At 47.2% G+C, this 21523-nt stretch overlaps 1 protein-coding gene across 3 annotated transcripts in view; it reads left to right on the top strand.

Moving 5' to 3' along the window:
* The window catches only part of DNAI7 (dynein axonemal intermediate chain 7), a 33392-nt gene that overhangs the window by 11058 nt on the left and 811 nt on the right, over positions 1-21523 (top strand). For 2 of the 3 annotated variants that reach the window (XM_060279195.2, XM_060279194.2), the window contains exons 6-14: positions 305-451; positions 8042-8145; positions 10109-10382; positions 12480-12591; positions 14478-14641; positions 15694-15844; positions 17094-17308; positions 18463-18633; positions 20236-20349. In XM_060279195.2, the coding sequence (XP_060135178.1) occupies positions 305-451; positions 8042-8145; positions 10109-10382; positions 12480-12591; positions 14478-14641; positions 15694-15844; positions 17094-17308; positions 18463-18633; positions 20236-20349 (1452 nt within the window). The remainder of the gene's footprint in view (positions 1-304; positions 452-8041; positions 8146-10108; positions 10383-12479; positions 12592-14477; positions 14642-15693; positions 15845-17093; positions 17309-18462; positions 18634-20235; positions 20350-21523) is intronic. The other variant, XM_088677006.1, reaches the window with a different exon arrangement.

Raw genomic sequence — 21523 nt, 5'->3', positions numbered from 1 at the left:
TAGAAGGGCAAAGTGCCACCGGAAGTTGCATCGACGCAACTTCCGGTGTCACACGGCTGCCGGTCCTGGATTCTGCAGTCCGGGACTTGGAAGGTAAGCTTTTTGTGCACTGCTTGGATCTGCGGTGTTAAGCCCTCTATACGTTGCTGCAATAAATGAATGTGTAAGACGCTCACAAGACCGTGTTTTCAGTGCTCCTGCAAAACCACCCCCTCCTTCTCCCTTGATCTCTAGCATGCAGAATATTGAATTCCTCCTGTTTATCTTATTATCAACTAACAGAGAAAGTTCAAATGTCTCCTAGCTAATCGAGAAGTTGGAATTTTTCATCATGGACACTCCTTTCCATGAGCTCTCTGTGAAGCATGTTGCGCAGTACACGGAAACCATCCAGCAACTGCAGTCTCTCCTTCATGACAAATACAACGCAGCCACAGAACAAATGCTGAGGGTAAACGGATGCTGGTATTATTTCAGATCCTTGAGGTTGCCTGTTGCTTCTTACCATCGGTGGGACAGCAGGGTGATGTGAATGCAGCGGCGCTGTGGTCTAAACCTCTGAGCCTCTTGGGCTTGCTGATCAGAAGGTTGGCAGTTCAAATCCCCGCGATGGAGTGAGCGCCTGTTGCTCTGCCCCAGCTCCTGCCTAGCAGTTCGAAAGCACACCAGTGAAAGTAGATAAATAGGTACCACTGGGGCGGGAAGGTAAATGGCGTTTCCATGCGCTCTGGCTTCCATCATGGTGTCCCATCGCGCCAGAAGCAGTTTAGTCATGCTGGCCACATGACCCGGAAAGCTGTCTGTGGACAAACGCCAGCTCCCTTGGCCTGAAAGTCAGTCAGAGCTTGGAGTGCAGCGACTGAGGAAGGAGCAGAAGGGCTGCTGCCTCTTGGATTTGGGTGACTGTTCAGGCTTGTGTGGGTGTTTGTTTCTGGCTGTGACCTTGTTTGTTTCTGGCTGTGACCTTTCACCTAGAAGTGTGAGTCAGGAAGTTCAGGTGATTAGCTGTGGGCGGAGCTAGTCAGAGCTTGGAGTGCAGCGACTGAGGAAGGAGCAGAAGGGCTGCTGCCTCTTGGATTTGGGTGACTGTTCAGGCTTGTGTGGGTGTTTGTTTCTGGCTGTGACCTTGTTTGTTTCTGGCTGTGACCTTTCACCTAGAAGTGTGAGTCAGGAAGTTCAGGTGATTAGCTGTGGGCGGAGCTAGTCAGAGCTTGGAGTGCAGCGACTGAGGAAGGAGCAGAAGGGCTGCTGCCTCTTGGATTTGGGTGACTGTTCAGGCTTGTGTGGGTGTTTGTTTCTGGCTGTGACCTTGTTTGTTTCTGGCTGTGACCTTTCACCTAGAAGTGTGAGTCAGGAAGTTCAGGTGATTAGCTGTGGGCGGAGCTAGTCAGAGCTTGGAGTGCAGCGACTGAGGAAGGAGCAGAAGGGCTGCTGCCTCTTGGATTTGGGTGACTGTTCAGGCTTGTGTGGGTGTTTGTTTCTGGCTGTGACCTTGTTTGTTTCTGGCTGTGACCTTTCACCTAGAAGTGTGAGTCAGGAAGTTCAGGTGATTAGCTGTGGGCGGAGCTAGTCAGAGCTTGGAGTGCAGCGACTGAGGAAGGAGCAGAAGGGCTGCTGCCTCTTGGATTTGGGTGACTGTTCAGGCTTGTGTGGGTGTTTGTTTCTGGCTGTGACCTTGTTTGTTTCTGGCTGTGACCTTTCACCTAGAAGTGTGAGTCAGGAAGTTCAGGTGATTAGCTGTGGGCGGAGCTAGTCAGAGCTTGGAGTGCAGCGACTGAGGAAGGAGCAGAAGGGCTGCTGCCTCTTGGATTTGGGTGACTGTTCAGGCTTGTGTGGGTGTTTGTTTCTGGCTGTGACCTTGTTTGTTTCTGGCTGTGACCTTTCACCTAGAAGTGTGAGTCAGGAAGTTCAGGTGATTAGCTGTGGGCGGAGCTAGTCAGAGCTTGGAGTGCAGCGACTGAGGAAGGAGCAGAAGGGCTGCTGCCTCTTGGATTTGGGTGACTGTTCAGGCTTGTGTGGGTGTTTGTTTCTGGCTGTGACCTTGTTTGTTTCTGGCTGTGACCTTTCACCTAGAAGTGTGAGTCAGGAAGTTCAGGTGATTAGCTGTGGGCGGAGCTAGTCAGAGCTTGGAGTGCAGCGACTGAGGAAGGAGCAGAAGGGCTGCTGCCTCTTGGATTTGGGTGACTGTTCAGGCTTGTGTGGGTGTTTGTTTCTGGCTGTGACCTTGTTTGTTTCTGGCTGTGACCTTTCACCTAGAAGTGTGAGTCAGGAAGTTCAGGTGATTAGCTGTGGGCGGAGCTAGTCAGAGCTTGGAGTGCAGCGACTGAGGAAGGAGCAGAAGGGCTGCTGCCTCTTGGATTTGGGTGACTGTTCAGGCTTGTGTGGGTGTTTGTTTCTGGCTGTGACCTTGTTTGTTTCTGGCTGTGACCTTTCACCTAGAAGTGTGAGTCAGGAAGTTCAGGTGATTAGCTGTGGGCGGAGCTAGTCAGAGCTTGGAGTGCAGCGACTGAGGAAGGAGCAGAAGGGCTGCTGCCTCTTGGATTTGGGTGACTGTTCAGGCTTGTGTGGGTGTTTGTTTCTGGCTGTGACCTTGTTTGTTTCTGGCTGTGACCTTTCACCTAGAAGTGTGAGTCAGGAAGTTCAGGTGATTAGCTGTGGGCGGAGCTAGTCAGAGCTTGGAGTGCAGCGGCGCGCGCCTAGCGGCGCGCGCAGTTTGAACCATCTTTGTGATCTAGGGCAGCAAGTCTCACACGTTTGTTAGGGGGGACCTAGGCCTCTTCCTCTTTCCCCCTTGACCTCAAGGTTTTCAAGATGGAGGTGGAGGGAACAAGCATTGTCACCTGCAATTCCTGTGCAATGTTTGTTTTCTTGCCAAAGGATGTGGGTAGCTACACCTGCAACAATTGCAAGTTGGTTGCCCTACTAGAAAACAAGGTTGCCCTTCTGGAAGAGAAGGTGCAGCAGCTTCAGGGGCGTGTATCTACGCTCCAGAGAATTAAAGAGCTGGAGCTTTTCTTGGATGCAGCAGAGCACACTGTCTGCACCAAGGATGAGACAGGGGATCTCCCTGAGGAGGAGGTCAGTTCCCCAACACAGCAGCCAGATGTATGGAGGAACGTGACTCATAGAAGTAGAAGGCCCAGGGATCACTCTGAGTGCTTAGAATTACACAACCGTTTTGAAGTGCTCATGGAAGACGAGAAACAGACTCCACCTGAGGATCTCTCCCTCATCACAGTTGATGAGGAATATGAAGACGAGCAACCAAGTCAGTCCTCTAGGAATATGCAGGTAACCTTGGAAGGGACAGCACATGGAAGAATCCCAACCAAGCCTATGAAGAGGCGAGTAGTGGTGATTGGGGATTCCCTACTGAAGGGTACAGAAGCAGTAATCTGTGGGCCTGACAAGATGTCTCGAGAGGTGTGCTGTCTACCTGGGGCCAAGATCAAAGATGTAACAGAACGGCTGCAAGGAATCATAAAACCCACCGACAAATACCCCTTCCTTTTGGTGCATGTGGGAACCAATGACACTGCAAGCCATAGCTTACAGAAGATCAAAAATGATTATGAGGCTCTGGGCAGGAAGTTGAAGCAATTAGATGCACAAATTGTCATCTCTTCTGTCCTCCCAGTTGAACGACATGGCCCAGGGAGAGAGGGAAAAATAGGGGAAGTGAACAACTGGCTTCGCAAATGGTGCAAACAGGAACGGTTTGGATTCCTAGATCACGGTCTGCAGTTTCTTGAAGATGGACTTCTGGCAAGTGATGGACTGCACCTCACAAAAGTTGGGAGGAATGTTTTTGCCACGAAACTCAAAAACCTCATCAGGAGGGCTTTAAACTGACTTATGTGGGGGAGGGAGACAGTGGTCCTGAAGGTAGGAGTCTATCAAATGCTGAAGATGATCATCCGAATGTCAAGGACCAAATGGAGCAAGCAGCATGCAGACCTAGTGGTGGGACGAAAATATCCTTAAATAAGAGACATGGGGGAATGATCAACGGTCTTCAATGTCTGTATACTAATGCACAGAGCATGGGAAATAAACAAGATGAACTTGAGCTCTTGGTACAGCAAACTAAATATGACATAATAGGCATCACTGAAACCTGGTGGGATGAGTCTCATGACTGGAATGTAGTAATAGAGGGATACAATCTATTTAAGAGAAATAGACCAAACAGGAAAGGAGGAGGAGTAGCTTTATATGTTAGGGATATGTATACCTGTGAAGAGATCCAGGATTTAAAACTTCAAAGCCAAATTGAGAGTATCTGGGTCAAAATTAAGGGAGAGAAAAACAACAGTGATCTCATTGTGGGAGTTTACTATAGATCCCCAAGCCAAACTGAGGACACAGATGATGCCTTCCTGGAACAGATGGCCAAGCATTCCAAAGGAAGTGAGATAGTAGTAATGGGGGATTTCAACTATCCTGATATTTGTTGGATGTCAAACTCAGCCAAGAGCATAAGGTCGAACAGATTCCTCACTGGCCTTGCAGACAACTTCATTGTCCAGAAAGTGGGAGAAGCAACAAGAGGATCAGCCATTTTAGATCTGGTCCTAACCAATAGTGATGACTTGGTTAGTGGGGTAGAAGTGGCAGGATCATTAGGTGGGAGTGACCATGCTCTTCTGGAGTTTATTATCCAGTGGAAAGGAGCAACCAAGCATACTAAGGTCCAAATTCTAGACTTTAAGAAAGCCGACTTCAGAAAACTTAGGGAAACGCTGGGTGAAATCCCATGGACAGTAATACTAAAAGGGAAGGGAGTTCATGATGGTTGGGAGTTTGTTAAAAGGGAGATATTAAAAGCACAACTTCAGGCAATACCAATGAGACGGAAACATGGAAGGTGCCTAAAGAAGCCAGGCTGGCTATCTAAAGAACTTTTGACTGAGTTAAGATTTAAAAGGGATATGTACAAAAAATGGAAAAGGGGGGAAATCTCCAGAGAGGAATTCAAACATATAGCCAGCACGTGTAGAGACAAAGTCAGAAAAGCTAAAGCACAGAATGAACTCAGGCTCGCCAGAGAGGTTAAAAGCAACAAAAAGGGCTTTTATGGGTATGTCCGTAGCAAAAGGAAAAACAAGGAAACAGTGGGGTCACTCAGAGGAGAAGATGGTGAAATGCAAACAGGGGACAGAGAAAGGGCAGAACTCCTCAATGCCTTCTTTGCCTCAGTCTTCTCCAAGAAAGAAAAAAACGCCCGACCTGAAGAATATGGAGCAGATGATTCAGCAGGGGAAACACAGCCCAGAATGAGTAAGGAGGTAGTACAAGAATACTTGGCTAGTTTAGATGTATTTAAGTCTCCAGGGCCAGATGAACTACATCCAAGAGTATTAAAAGAACTGGCAGAGGTGATTTCAGAACCACTGGCAATAATCTTTGAAAATTCCTGGAGAACAGGCGAAGTTCCAGCAGACTGGAGGAGGGCAAATGTTGTCCCTATTTTCAAAAAGGGGAAAAGAGAGGACCCAAACAATTACCGCCCAGTCAGCCTGACATCAATACCAGGAAAGATTCTAGAGCAGATCATTAAGCAAACAGTCTGTGAGCACCTAGAAAGAAACTCTGTGATCACTAAAAGTCAGCATGGGTTCCTGAAAAATAAGTCATGTCAGACTAATCTGATCTCATTTTTTGACAGAATTACAAGCCTGGTAGATGAAGGGAACGCTGTGGATGTAGCCTATCTTGATTTCAGCAAGGCCTTTGACAAAGTGCCCCATGGTATTCTTGTAAAGAAGCTGGTAAAATGTGGGCTAGACAATGCTACCATTCAGTGGATTTGTAGCTGGCTTACTGACCGAACCCAAAGGGTGCTCATCAATGGCTCCTCCTCATCCTGGAGAGTAGTGACTAGTGGGGTGCCAAAGGGTTCTGTCTTGGGCCCAGTCTTGTTCAACATCTTTATCAATGACTTGGATGATGGGCTTGAGGGAATCCTGAGCAAGTTTGCAGATGACACCAAATTGGGAGGGGTGGCTAACACCCCAGAGGACAGGATCACACTTCAGAATGACCTTAACAGATTAGACAACTGGGCCAAAGCAAACAAGATGAATTTTAACAAGGAGAAATGTAAAGTACTACACTTGGGCAAAAAAAATGAAAGGCACAAATACAGGATGGGAGACACCTGGCTTGAGAGCAGTACATGTGAAAAGGATCTAGGAGTTTTGGTTGACCACAAACTTGACATGAGTCAGCAGTGTGATGCAGCAGCTAAAAAAGCCAATGCAATTCTGGGCTGCATCAATAGGAGTATAGCATCTAGATCAAGGGAAGTAATAGTACCACTGTATTCTGCTCTGGTCAGACCCCACCTGGAGTATTGTGTCCAGTTCTGGGCACCACAGTTCAAGAAGGATACTGATAAGCTGGAACGTGTCCAGAAGAGGGCAACCAAAATGGTCAAAGGCCTGGAAACGATGCCTTATGAGGAACGGCTTAGGGAGCTGGGTATGTTTAGCCTGGAGAAGAGAAGGTTAAGGGGTGATATGATAACCATGTTCAAATATATAAAAGGATGTCATATAGAGGAGGGAGAACGGTTGTTTTCTGCTGCTCCAGAGAAGCGGACACGGAGCAACGGATTCAAACTACAAGAAAGAAAATTCCACCTAAACATTAGGAAGAACTTCCTGACAGTAAGAGCTGTTCGGCAGTGGAATTTGCTGCCAAGGAGTGTGGTGGAGTCTCCTTCTTTGGAGGTCTTTAAGCAGAGGCTTGACAGCCATCTGTCAGGAATGCTTTGATGGTGTTTCCTGCTTGGCAGGGGGTTGGACTGGATGGCCCTTGTGGTCTCTTCCAACTCTATGATTCTATGATTCTATGATTCTATGAAAGCGAGATGAGTGCCACAACTCAATAGTTGCCTTTGACTGGACTTAACCATCCAGGGGTCCTTTACCTTTTACCTTTTTAGGAGGCTAGATTGCCTCCACCGGTGCATTTGCACTGTGTAGACCTCCCTGCCACCTCGCTACTCCTAGGAAGCTGCATGGTTTCACTTCCTGGGAGATCAGGTAAGCTGCCTCCAGCCCACCTTCCGCTAGTGTCTTGAGGGCTGATGCACACATTATGGCTCGTTTGGTTTGAATTGCACCTAAAATGTAATGTGTGTATGGGCACAAGGGTTTAGAAACCTGTATTATCATGTGGTCAATACATATCGTAGACCGGATTGGCTGCAGATACCTGCCAGGTATTCCTTGGTTCACAAACTTGGTTTTGCTCCACCTAATGTGTGGAAGGTAAAGGTAAAGGTAAAGGGACCCTTGACCATTAGGTCCAGTTGTGACCGACTCTGGGGTTGCGGTGCTCATCTCGCATTATTGGCCGAGGGAGCCAGCATACAGCTTCCAGGTCATGTGGCCAGCATGACAAAGCCACTTCTGGCGAACCAGAGCAGCACATGGAAATGCCGTTTACTTTCCCGCTGTAGCGGTACCTATTTATATACTTGCACTTTGACGTGCTTTCAAACTGCTAGGTTGGCAGTATCTGGGACCGAGCAATGGGAGCTCATCCCGTCGCGGGGATTCGAACTGCCAACCTTCTGATCGGCAAGCCCTAGGCTCTGTGGTTTGACCCACAGCGCCACCCGTGTCCCGTGTTGAAAGTACTCCAAAGTAATTGGCGTTAGCACATAGAATCATAGAACTGTAGAGTTTCTGCAATGCAGGAATCTTGCGCCCACAGCCGTTCCTGGGAGGGCTCGAACCACCGACTTTCTGGCTAACATCCAGACACACTGACCCATTGCACCACAATGACAGGAAGAAAAATGGGTGGGATCACTTGCAAGGATCCTGAGAATATGTCAGTTAGAAATCTGGGGGAGTTTATGGCTTTTCTTCCTGTAAGATTGCATTGAGATATTTTTACTCCCGATTCTCTTTCCATGGAGGCAACTCCCACTGGTCATTCCAATGCGACTTGCTTTCAAGAAGGGTCTATGTGCATCACTTATTTGTGCGGCAAGCCTTAATTCTCTCCGTTTCAATGTTCTGTGCAGGAAGCCAGCAGCTATGCAGAATCCGAAAGCGGGAACATGGAGGTTGTCATTAAGGAGCAGAACGTTACATTGTGCATTTGGGCAAATCTCAAGAAAGTTCCAAAGTAAGCGTTTGAAGAGGAGAGGGGGCTCGTTGAAAAGCTTTCCTTTTCGACTGGGAGCCATGATAACACAGTCTGGTCGCATGTCCTGGTCAGGTAACATTTGACATATTGATCAAGTGGAGTCGCTAGATGATGGTTACCTAGGTATTAGCATCTTCTAGTCCAGCCTCTTTCCTTAATGTCAGATGCTCTCCATTTAAAGCATCTCTGAATGGCCCAGCCTTTCCTTGAAAGACCTCCAAGGAAAAGATTCCACAAGATTCCTTAGCACAGGACCCTGTTGCTGAACTCTACTCAGGTGAGTCCCTTACCTGCAATGACAGGGGTGCATGCCAGCCTGTTGCTGTTTTGTCAGTCTTGCCGATCTCCCACACCTCAGGTCGGCTGTTAACCTTTTAAAAACATTTTTTAAAACTACATCAACCTTTATGCATTTATCTATTCGTTCATCTTTCCCTCGTTAATTAATCATTCATCCATCCATCCATCCATCCCTTCCTTTAGTGCTGCCCTGGGAATTGAAAGGGCAGAGGTTTCTTTTCTTTAAAAGTTTTTATTAATTTTCAAGGAATAGGATAGAAGCACAAACATAAAAAAGTCGGCAAACCCGGAAGTATCTTTGCCGTGCGTGCGTTCTGCGCCTGCGCAGAAGCGGCGTGCGCGGTCTGCGCAGGCGCAAAGTGCAAAATCGCACTTTGCGCATGCACAAAATGGACGCATCGACTTACGAAGGATTCGACTTCCGAAGAGCGCCGTGGAACGGATCGCCTTCTAAAGGTGCCACTGTAGTTTACTAAACCATGGCTTGTGTAATTATCTGAACTTTATCCAGTGGCTTAACTATGGTTTGTTTGCTGCCAACAAACCATGATTTGAAGCTGCTCTGGCTTGTTGGTTTACAGCGCTTGATTTGTTGTAATTGTGGTTTGGATGGACGCCCACCCGGCTGCAAAGGCATGAGGCAAGAACAGCTGGAAAACAATACCAACTTTGGAGAAACAAGCCATGGTTTGTTTGATTGTCTTTAGGACAACATGTGGTTAGCGCCAGGGCTGTTAAACAAACTATAGCTTAGTTATGTGAGAACTAGGCCATTGTTTTGGAATCGGGTTACATTAAGAAGTGTTGGTTCTGGTATAAGTCAGTGATGTTAGCAGGATTTTTATTCTCCTTCTTTTCTCCCCCTCCCTCTAATGAGATCCATGGTGTTCAAATCCGCCCCCTCTCTTTTCTGTTATGCTTGTCTTGCTGAAATGAATACAATTCAGTTTTTCTTTACATATTCATGAAAAGTATATAAAAAAAGGAAAATAAATTGGGATGTAAATGAATGTATCATATATAAAATATCAAATAAAATCAAATTTTATTAAACGGTCACAGACCAAATCAACTCATACAGCTATTCAACAAAGGGTAACACAGAAATAAACAGAGGACAATTTCAATACAAATTAGGCCATATCAACACTTTACAATTAAAGGACATAGATAAAATTAGATATTCGCATTCGCCTGCGTATTGACATTGGAAAGCTCTTGTTTCCTGCGTCTGATAGCAGAGACACAGAATTTGGCAACATTGATCGTAATTTTAGGGACCTTGTCTTCTATCAAGGCTCTCAGACATTGGGATTCTGGTTCATTTTTAAGCTTTTGTAAGGCTGCGGTGATAAAGGTCAGGCGTAGATCCTCGTAGAGACTGCAGTGCAGCAACACATGCAAATTTGTTTCCACTTCCGATGAGCCACATGGGCAAACACGTGACTCATACGGTTTACCCTCATATCCACCCAGCAACAGTGCAGAGGGCAACACATTAGAAAATATCAAATTTTAACTATGCAATGTTTGTATTCATAGGAGACTTACAAAATAGATGGGGGGAAAGATATTGAGATGGGTCAGAGTTTGTAAGACCGTTCTTGTGGTGCATAATTGTGTCTGCGTTCTTTGCAACCAGGTTCCGCAGCCAGATCTTTCACGACGACCAGAGGGAGCCATGGAACGGGTTTGAGCTCCCGAAGTCGCTGGCCATTTGCGATGTGGCCGTGCGCATCTTGCACACCCATTACGACCATTTGTCCCCTTTCCGGACTTTCCCTACCGAGCCCCCAAAGCTGGAGATGCCCCCCATCAAAACGGTGAAATCCGTGAGTAGCGTGGTCAAGAAAGGGAAAAAGGGCCGTAAGCTTGTAGGAGAAGTTAGTCAGGAAAGCAAGACAGAACATCTAAAGGTAAGGGTTGGCTGAGGGGGAAGAGGGCATCATTGGCTTAGTGTAGTAGATTGATAAGAGACAAGAGTTATGAAGCAAATTGCCTCTGTAGTAAGAATGTAGGGTTGTTTCCATCGTAGCATTTCATTCACACAGCAAGGACTTCCCCTTCCTTTCCCCTTCTGTGCACCCTCAAAATCTGTCCCTGAGGTTCCCCCAAGCCTCTGTGGCAGATTTTACCTCAAGGTTCGCTTCTCTCCATATGAACCTACCCGGACCCCAAGATCATCTTCTGAGGCCCTCCTTTGTGTGCCTCCTCCATGAGAGGTCCGGAGGGTGGCAACACAAGAACAGGGCCTTATCTGCAGTGGCTCCCCATTTGTGGGAAGCTCTCCCCAGGGAGGTTGACCTGGCGCCTTCATTATATATATTTTAGGCACCCGATGAAAACATTCCTCCTCCTCAGCTTTGGGACCTCCAATGCCCAATTAAATTTGTTGTAGAAGGGGGGAATATGACATGACCTGGAAGCTGTACGCAGGCTCCCGCGGCCAATAACGTGAGATGAGCGCCACAACCCCAGAGTCAGTCACAACTGGACCTAATGGTCAGGGGTCCCTTTACCTTTACTACTACTACTACTAGGGATGCGGGTGGTGCTGTGGTGTAAACCACTGAGCCTTGGAGTTGCCGATCAGAAGGTCGGCAGTTCGAATCCCCGCGATGGGGTGAGCTCCCGTTGCTCGGTCCCAGCTCCTGCCAACCTAGCAGTTCGAAAGCATGTCACAGTGCAAGTAGATAAATAGGTAAGGTAAACGGCGTTTCCGTGCGCTGCTCTGGTTCGCCAGAAGCGGCTTAGTCATGCTGGCCACATGACGCCGGCTACCTCGGCCAATAACGCGAGATGAGCGGCGCAACCCCAGAGTCGGTCACGACTGGACCTAATGGTCAGGGGTCCCCTTTACCTTTGCCTTTAATAAAGGGAAAACATTTTGGCAAAAGGTTTCCACAGTTCTCCAAGAGATATTCTGTTATGAGGTACCCTTAGATCTACGGTTGCATTTACTATGTAAAAGAGCACATAAGAGTAAACCGACAAGATCAGGCTCTATATTTCATGAGTCTAGATTAGGCATCCCCAAACTGCGGCCCTCCAGATGTTTTGGCCTACAACTCCCATGATCCCTAACTAAGAGGACCAGTGGTCAGGGATGATGGTAATTGTAGTCCAAAACATCTGGAGGGCTGAAGTTTGGGGGTGCCTGGTCTAGATGGAATACCTTATGCCAAGGCTTGTGTGAGAGAAAAATCAGATGAATAAATTTGATTTAATGAGGAATATTGTTAAACTAGAGGCTCTCCTTAAGGAGGGAGGTTTAGCAGAAGTATTTGTGAGCAGAATCTGGTGACTTGCATCAAAGGAGAGCTGCGAATTTCAAGGCAAGGAACTGATTATTTGTACCTACGTGGACATAAAATTAAGGTATTCAAGGAAAATTAAAAAGCTTTAAACAAAATGAAGACCATGTCAGAAAACAGTTGAAGTACCTGCAGCCCTTTAGTTTCATTGACATCTATCTATAACAGGGGTCAGCAAACTTTTTCAGCAGGGGGCCAGTCCACTGTCCCTCAGACCTTGTGGGGGCCAGGCTATATATTTTTTGGAGGGGGGGAATGTATGAATTCCTATGCCCCACAAATAACCAGGAGATGTATTTTAAATAAAAGGACACAATCTACTCATGTAAAAACATGCTGATTCCTGGACCGTCCGCGGGCCGGATTTAGAAGGTGATTGGGCCGCATCCGGCCCCCGGGCCTTAGTTTGGGAACCTCTGATCTATAACATTTATTTTTAGCTCTGTAATGGTAAAATGGTTTGTGTTTTATATAAAAGATTAAAAAACAGTTCTTTAAATATGGATGTTCTTAATATTTTGGACATGTAGATTGTGTATTGATAATCTGCACTAGTAAAGTTTATTTGAAAACCAATTCAGAGATGAAGTCAATACCCTAGCCCTCACTGTGCCCTGAGAAGTTTCCCATCTACAGTTTCCCTAACAAAGGATGTAGCAGGCCGGCATCTGCAGCAGGGTGTTTGTTTATTGTTTTTAGAGTGCCTTGCATAATTCCTCCAGCTTGGAAGTGAAGAGCACCAGTGAGGAGGAGGGGAGCATGGATAAAGTTTTTGACAAGAGCGCCAGCATCTTGAAATCTGTTTCCAGAGGTACTCAGTCAAGCTTTCTGTGCGCTGACTGTTGAATAATGGTGTCGGTTTAAAGCAGGGATGGGGATGTAGTCAAAGAATCATCTAGTCCAACCCCCTGCAATGCAGGACTCTTTTGCCCCACGTGGGGCTCGAACCCATGACCCTGAGATTAAAAGTCTCATGCTCTACCAACTGAGCTGTCCCAGGACCGGCCCATGTGTTGCTGGACTCCAGCTCCCCATCGTCCCTGGCATCTGTAGACATGATATATATTTAATGTAACGATTAAATATACTTTGACCCCAGGAGATGGTGTCCCTGTGGAACACCTTCCCATCACATGTCAAGGAGATAAAGAACTACACAACTTTTAGAAGACTTCTAAAGGCAGCCCTGTTATCAGGAAGTTTTTAATGTTTGATGTTTTACTATGTTTTTATATATGCTGCAAACTGCCCAGAGTGGCTGGGGAAACCCTACCAGATGGATGGGGAATGAATAATAATAATAATAATAATAATAATAATAATAATAATAATAATGTTTGCCTTTTTAACTCACTCATTGCAACTGATAATTTCTGATACAATCACACCTCGGTTCTTGAACACCCTTGAACTCGTACATTTCGGCTCCCGAACGATCGAAAACCGGAAGTGAGTGTTCTGGTTTTCAAACGTTCTTTTGGAAGCTGAACATCCGATGGGACTTCGGTGGCTTCTGATTGGCTGCAAGAGCTTCCAGCAGCCAACCAGAAGCCACGCTTTGGAAGTCGAACGGACTTCCGGAACGGATTCCGTTCGACCTCCGAGGTATGACTGTATCTGGAATATATTTACTGATACTTTGCAGCATAGCTGCCAAGTTATCCCTTTTTTTAAGGGATTTTCCCTTATGCTGAATAGGCTTCCGTGCGAGAAAAGGGAAAACTTGGCAGCTATGCTTTGCAGTCAATGTTTTTTGTCAATGTATCGTGCCAAACATGGTGTTTGTTCTCTGCTCTGTGATTTCTGCATTGCAGGGGGTTGAACTTGATGGCCCTTTGGGATCCCTTCTGATTCTACAATTCTAGGATTCTATTTGTATATGAAAGCCTGAATCAATTTGGGACCCAAATAGAGCAGCTTTTCCAGTGCTGCCCTCCCCAACAATAACCTCAAAATAGTGCATGGTTAGAGTAAAAAAACCCCACACTGATTCCAGGACCGGCTGGATTTAGAAGGCGATTGGGCTGGATCCGGCCCCCGGGCCTTAGTTTGCCTACCTATGCCCCAGTTTGGGTAAGGTCAGTAATAAAAGGTATTTCCATTAACGCATCCTCCCTGTAGCTATCCAACATAGATTATAACAAAAGGCTAACTTACCACAAATAGAAGGGTATTTATACTTTATTTTGTGCTGACTCACTCCCACAAGTCAAAGGGACACGGGTGGCGCTGTGGGTTAAACCACAGAGCCTAGGGCTTGCCGATCAGGTGGTCGGCGGTTCGAATCCCCGTGACAGGGTGAGCTCCTGTTGTTCGGTCCCAGCTCCTGCCAACCTAGCGGTTCGAAAGCATGTCAAAGTGCAAGTAGATAAATAGGTACCGCTCCGGCGGGAAGGTAAACGGCATTTCCGTGTGCTGCTCTGGTTCGCCAGAAGTGGCTTTGTCATGCTGTCCACATGACCTGGAAGCTGTACGCCGGCTCCCTTGGCCAATAGAGCGAGATGAGCGCTGCAACCCCAGAGTTGGTCATGACTGGACCTAATAGTCAGGGGTCCCTTTACCTTTAACTTTACTCCCACAAGTTTTCTGACACACGCTTGATCAGCTGCAGGGGCAAGTGCAACCCTTTCTCGTCCTTTTTCTCTGCATGCATAAATTTGCATACACTAACACTGTGTGGGGTTCCCCCCCCCCCAGTTCACATCTCATCCCTGCGGATTATTGGCATCAGCGAATCCCAACCTTTGGAAGAACACGTCGTGGATTTGAACCAGTTCATCCCGGTGGGCGGTGTTTACCATTTCGATGCCCTGAAGCTCCCGCCTCAAGCCAAACTCGTCAAAGGCTGGACCATGGTGGAAGTGAGTTTCATCTTAAGAGGAAATGAGTAGAAATGTGCTTTGCTTGCCAAAAGAGCCCTTCTTACCCGGACACTGGTAACTTCCGTTTTTGCTAATGGATCAAACATTGCTCCGTAGGTCTCTAGACACCCTTCCCATGTTTTATTGGCACACTTGGATTCTGGAAAAAGGCATTTCCCCTTAATATTTCTCCTCAATCCCCTTCTCTAGCATCTGCCATGCTCCTGTTGCTTTTTAGCCAGTAACACTGCTCTCTGAGCAGCAAGCCAGGTGGGCAGGTGGAGGAATGAGCTCAAGGTACTGGTGTTCAAATTCCTATACAGCTTGGGACCAAGATACTGAAAAGATGGTCTCCTGTGCTCTGCAGGAGAGGGCGTCTTCTAGAAGCCGCCTTATCAGGTCGTCTGTTGTGCCCCATGTAGGAACTTGGCCTTTAACGTGGTGGCCCCTTACCCTTTGAAACTCCCTCCCACTATGTATCAGACAGGCACCATCTTTGTTATCATTTCAAGGCCTGTTGTAAACCTTCCTCTTTAAGCAGGCTTTTAAGTGGAGGTTTTTAAAATCTCATTTGGTATCTGCATTGGATTTGAAATTCATTGTTTTTAAATGAGATTTTTCTTTTAAAAAACGTGTTTATATAGGAAGGATTTGTTTATATATACCTTTTTATTGCGGATTTCACAGTTCTGTTATCGTGAAGCGGCTTCACAGGAAGCAATTCATAAATGAAATTTGGCAGACGCGGAAGATTCAGGTTCTTCTCCAGCTTAAGTTTTGATCTGGAGAAAAACAAACAAACAATGTTTTGAGCTATAGCCCCTCACATCTGAAATGAGGAGCTCAGGCTACTGAAATTTGTGCTTCCAAGCCAAGAAATATATTTGGTTGCTTGGGAATGCGAATCAGAAGTGAGCCTGACTCGCTGGGTGAAATAGGTCCATTTTTCAGACCACAGTGATGTTTCACGCTGCAAAATCAAAGACAACGGTAGACGACTGAGTGATTCTTAACAAACATGGCTGTTGCGTCTTCTCTGCTACTTGCCAAAGGTGCTGGATACAGGCTTGGAGATGTACCCCTACGAGGCAACATGTGACGAAAACGAGGATCCTTCTTCCGTGACTGTAGGGCTCACGGTCCGACTGCTTGACAGCGTGATCTATTTTGAAGAGCCTCTGATTGCAAGATGGGATTCCAAAGGTCTGATGCGTCCATAAACAGCTGATGCAACCAGTTGCTCAATTGCAGCCTTTATCTACGTGGTGACGCCAATGGGGGGATAGAGCATTTGCAGGGGGAGAACTGGCGGATCGGGATTGCTTAACCCTTTCTCGCTCCATCAGTTCTCCTCTGACACTCTTTCCCCCTACAATTATTTTTTACCTCCATCTGCCTTGCAGGTTACAAATAGGCGTGTGTGTGTGTGTAGAAATCAGTATGAGTTGCACACCTCCTCCAAGAAAAGGATTAAGCACTTCCTGCCCACCTCCCCACCAGACCTCCGAATGAGGCCCAGAGGCATTCCTGGTAAAGTGAAGATGATAGACAGCTAGAACCTCTGCCTGCACTTTGCAGTGCATTTGAATGGCTTGTTAAAAGGATAGAAACAAATACGCCATTTCAGAATGAGCAAAAAAACGGAGGGGAAACAGCTTCGCACAAGCCACAGGCAGGCGTCAGATGTACAACACTGGGGAACATTTGTCCTGAACATCTTGGGGGAAGAGATGGATGACAGAGAACGTACTTTGCTAGTTTCTGTCCCTGGGCATCTCCAACTAAAACGGGGGTGAGGAACAAATTCTGGCCAGTGGGCTGGATTATGACCACCCCACCCCCTGCAGGTCATTTTGAAGGTTGCCCACCCACCAGTTGCTGAGATTAGAATGATGTCAGATGGCCCAGAGTAATGTTTTGCCTTTTGGGGTGAAGCCTTCCGAATCATATCCTCTGCACCACCAGTTTGAATTCAGACCAGCAGTGCAAAGTAGTATTTGGGCTTTTGGCCTTCCCGTAAGTGTTGATCGAAGCAGGGCTTGCTAGTCAGCATGGACAGCAAGCCCCGCTTGCAAAAGGAGCAATTGAAAATGCATGTTACAGTTCTCAGTTGATCCTTTGCAGCCACATCTCTATCTGCCCCACACCTGCTGTCACATGTGGGGCAGATGGGCTGGGGAGTGGGGGATTGGCCTCATGGGTCAAGCTGGGACCTGTGCCGGGTTCAGTTTTGCCTCCAGGTTGGCATTTGCCCACTGCTAAGCTGAAAGGACCTGGTTTCAGGTGAGACTTCTCTGAGACCCCGGAGAGCTGCTGCCAGTCAGAGCCAACATTACTGGGCTAGATGGATGAGACACTTGATGTGGTATAAGGCAGCTTCCTACATGCTCTCTGTGACTCCGTGCCTTTTGGGGGTACCAAACGAAACCCTCTTCCTTTGTTCCTTTGAAAGCGAAATACTGGAGAACGGACGACATCGGGGATGTGGTCTACAACATGCAAGAGAAAGAGATTGGTTTCAAAATGAATGGCTTCTTCACCGTAACGCTGATGCAGGATGCCCACCTCAACATGCCCTACCAGTCGTGGGAACTCCGGCCCAATGGGCCCGACGAAGCCTTCCTCACCATCCTCACCACCTTTGCTGAGGTGCAGATTCAAATCAAGGTACGCAGCTACATCCTGTAGACCAAGTCCGTCTGTATGTTAACCAGGAAGGAAGTTCTGCACAATGCAATGGGCCGTAGGGCTGTAGAGTTTGCAGGATCGTAGAGTTTGCAGGATATTTCAGGGGCCTTTTAAGAGCTTTTTAAAATTAAAAACTTTCCTTCTTTTCTTTTTGTAGAAAAAGTATTCCTCTAGCCCTTTTACTTGTGGCCATACAAGGAAAAATAGGTGTAGGGACAATTCTACCCAACTTCTTACCCCAGTACATCGAGTGGTTAATGTGCATAACAACCGGCCATTGTGCACATTCACCAGGCCTCATGTAGAACGTGCCCAGAATCTGTCCATTAGGTTGTGAACCGCCCTGAGATCTATGGATGAAGGGCGTCAAACAAATTTAATAAATGAATAAAATAAAATAAAATAAAGGGGTGATTGTGCACATTTCCCAGCCAATATGCACAATCTCCAATAGGAGTGTGATCAGGGGAGGGATTGCAAGAGTTTAGCTTCCCAGTGGCCTGTGGTTCCCTGGCAGATAGATGGCAACATGTATACCCTATCTGCCCTGCATACTGATCTGTAGTAGTTCTTAAATTTATCATTTACATCTGCAATGTAAAGTTAGGTGCAGAGTGGCCACCTTTATCTTTTTATGGTCAGGGGTCCTGAATTGGCTGGCATTGCATTTTTCAGCTGCTTTTGCTCCAGCGCCACAACAGAACTATCTGCTCTTGCAAAGGGCCTGCCCCATCTGCATTTGACTTGCTGTCGTGGGCTTGTTTACATCCATGCCCACATCTGAGACTGGGAGAGAAGGATGTGGCACCGGCTCATCTCTGAGAATAGCCAGGAATGTGGAATCGGTGGCTTCCAAGATGTTGCCTGTCTACAACTCCTATCATCTGTGACCTGTGGCCATGCTAACTGGGGTTGATAGGAGTCAGAATCTATTAGGTGTGCCGCAGATTTGCCAGCTGGCAGTGTGATATTCCCCTATACTCCAGAAGTAACCCTTCTCTGCTGTAAGGTGGAAAGTGAACTTCCATCTTTAATTTGGGAGAGCAGAGGAAGAAGTGTGCATTTGGTTGCCAGATGTTTACGGCATGATGACAGCAAACTGACGATAACCCTTGCTTTGCTCCTGGAGGCAGCTCAATCAGTGTATGTTAGCTGGAATCACCACCATGGAAGACACCACTCTTCTTTCTGAGCTGAGAGGGGTGTGGATGAGTCCCCTAGCTCTCACCATTGCTCTGAAGAGGGCTGGAATGAATATCTTCCCGGCGGAATACTCTCCTAAGTACGTCTCCATCAACAAAAAGGTAAAGACACCAGGGCTAACTGTCTACATCCATTCATATCTTACTTTTGGTTGCAATGCCTCATTTTTCAGAAGATTCCAGGGCAGCATACAAAAAGCATGACTGGAAGCGAATAGCTGAGCTGCCAAATAGATGACCGGGAAGGTCAAAATGAAACTTAAGGAGTGCAGAAGGCACTTTAGGCCTAAAATATCATTTGAAATGATGCAAGCTCTCAACTACAGCGGATGGAGAATTGTACCCCATCAGCATTCTTAAGCAAACAGCTGATTTGTGTTCAGAATGGATTTTGGCTAAAAAAAATGAACCGAATGCATTTTGAAGAGCATATTTTAGGATAAAATACATTTAGAAATGTGTGCATTCAAACCCCCCCCCTATTTAAATATATTCTGTGCTAGAATACATAACTTAGGTATGAATTTCTGTCGCCCCATCAGCCCGAGCCAGCATAGCTACATTATCCAAGGGTGGCGAGAATTGTTGCCCAGCCAAACCTGGAAGGCCGGAGGTTCTTGGAGCTCTGCCCCATCCTCCTTGCCTTTATATGTTGTTAGCATCTGTCTGTCTCAAGAGGCAATGGAGTGTACCTCCATGGGAGAAGTCAAACTGAAGTGACCTCCCCGGGGTGCAAGGCTAGGGCAGTGTATATGGAGGTCCTTGGGTGCCCAAATGACAAGACCCCCATCTCAGCCTCGCTGATGTGACCCAAAGAAAAGCAGAGCAAGATGTTTAGTAGCAGCCTGGCTGTAGGAATTGTTGGAAGGTGGTATATAAGGTGCCATCCAACTGTCTTAGGGACTCCACTTAGGATTTGTGTAGGGTTTTCTCCTGAGCCTTTGCTTCTCCCAAAGATATCCCAAAAGGCAGTGGAGGTTTAGGGCCAGAGTTTTCCTTCTCCTAGATGGGCTACCTTCCCAGGTCGATGAGCCCTATCTGCCCCTCCCTTCCCTCTACAGCATGTGCAGAAACCGCCTTCTTGACTGTTGGACCCACTATTGGTCTTGTCTGCTAAATCCGCCGCAGCCTGTCTCTGCATGTTATAACGGCCTCAGTCCAGTATACCTGAAGGAGCGTCTCCACCTCCATCGCTCTGCCCGGACACTGAGTCCAGTGCCGAGGGCCTTCTGGTGGTTCCCTCTCTGTGAGAAGCCTAGTTACAGGCAACCAGGCAGAGGGCCTCTCGGTAGTGGCACCCACCCTGAGGAACGCCCTCCCACCAGATGTCAAAAAGAAAAATAACTACCAGACTTTTAGAGGACATCTGAAGGCAGCCCTGTTTAGGGAAGCTTTTAATCTTTTAAGTAATTAGTGTATTCTAATATATCTGTTGGAAGCCGCCCAGAGTGGCTGGGGAAACCCAGCCAGGTGGGTGGGGTATAAATAAATTATTATTATTATTATTACAAGTGAACATAGAGTGGTGGTTTGTGTTAGCATGCCTCATGTTGAGAGCCATGGCCAACATTTATTTTACTGATCTGGGGGCAATTTAACAGAACACAAGATCCCACCTTCCATTACAAAGTGACGGCTGTGATGTCGAATGCTTTCAGGTGGAGAGGTGTTTCAAGCCTTCTGTTTCTATCTTCTTGTTTTTAGACACTTCTAGCAGAAATCACCAGTTACCAGCAAATGGCACTCATTGCATCTTCCTTTGCCTTCAGCTGGAGCAAGTGGAACTTGCTGAGCGGAGAGGAAAATGTGGTCTTCAAGGTACGAATGGGCTGTGCCAGAATCCCTGCCCTTCATTTGTGCAGGGCAGGTATCGCTGCTGAGAGCATCCCACAAACCACCAGGAATATCTTCTCCACTTGCCCTGTTTCTCCTTTCTACCGCTGGTTTCCTTTCCAAGCTCCCTCCCTGCATTCTACAAACAGGAGCAGGAAGCTTTCGTGTGCCTTGCCCTCCTCTCCTAGGCAAGCAGGTAGCCAGGGGCAAGGCAGGCAGGGAAGACCACCTGGTAGAGGCATTTTGCCATCTCAGAATCTGGACATAGACACCCAGTGCTCACCAACCCTGCTTCAGGGATCAGAATGGTGCCTGGCTTCCCCTTTGCACGCTGGGAAACGCAGGTTTAAGCAAACCAAACTGGGATCCCCAACAGCTTTTGGACTACAATTCCCATCATCCCTGACCACTGGTCTTGCTCGCTAGGGATGGTGGGAGTCCAAGAACAGCTGGAAACCCAAGTTTGGGGAGCACTGGTTTAAACCATGGTTATATAGCATGCGGGTGGCGCTGTGGATTAAATCACTGAGCCTAGGGCTTGCTGATCAGAAGGTCGGCGGTTCGAATCCCTGTGACGGGGTGAGCTCCCGTTGCTTGGTCCCAGCTCCTGCCAACCTAGCAGTTCCTTTACCTTTATATAGCATTACAATTCACATTAACTAGGTGCTTTCAGGTTGGTTACAAGAGCAAACCTGGTTAGCACGAATGATGAAGATGCCAGGCTATATACAATGCTTTTTTGGGGAAAATGATGGTTAAGGGGTGCACACGAGGAGGAAGCTTATCAGTCCATAGAAAGTGTTCAAAAGAGACATTTCAGGAAGCCGGGGGGGGGGGGGAGCAATTTGCATCAGTCCAGGTTCTCCTATGCAGCAATAGGGCAGGTGGGGGGCGGGCGGTCCTAGCATAGCTTTCTGACAAGGAAGCCTGCAGGAATGCCTAGAACAGGCATAGGCAAACTTGGCCCTCCAGATGTTTGGGGACTACAATTCCCATCATCTCTGACCACTAGTCCTGTTAGTTAGGGGTGATGGGAGGTGTAGTCCCAAAACATCTGGAGGGCCTAGTTTGCCTATGCCTGGCCTAGAATGTAGGGATTAGGGCAGGCATGTCAAACCTGCGGCCCTCCAGATGTTTTGGACTACAATTCCCATCTTCC

This window comes from Zootoca vivipara, chromosome 9 (genome assembly GCF_965207765.1).
Source record: "Zootoca vivipara chromosome 9, rZooViv2.hap1.1, whole genome shotgun sequence".
Classification (NCBI taxonomy): domain Eukaryota; kingdom Metazoa; phylum Chordata; class Lepidosauria; order Squamata; family Lacertidae; genus Zootoca; species Zootoca vivipara.
Note: the sequence above shows the minus strand (reverse complement) of the source record. Positions and strands in the feature narration are given on the sequence as shown.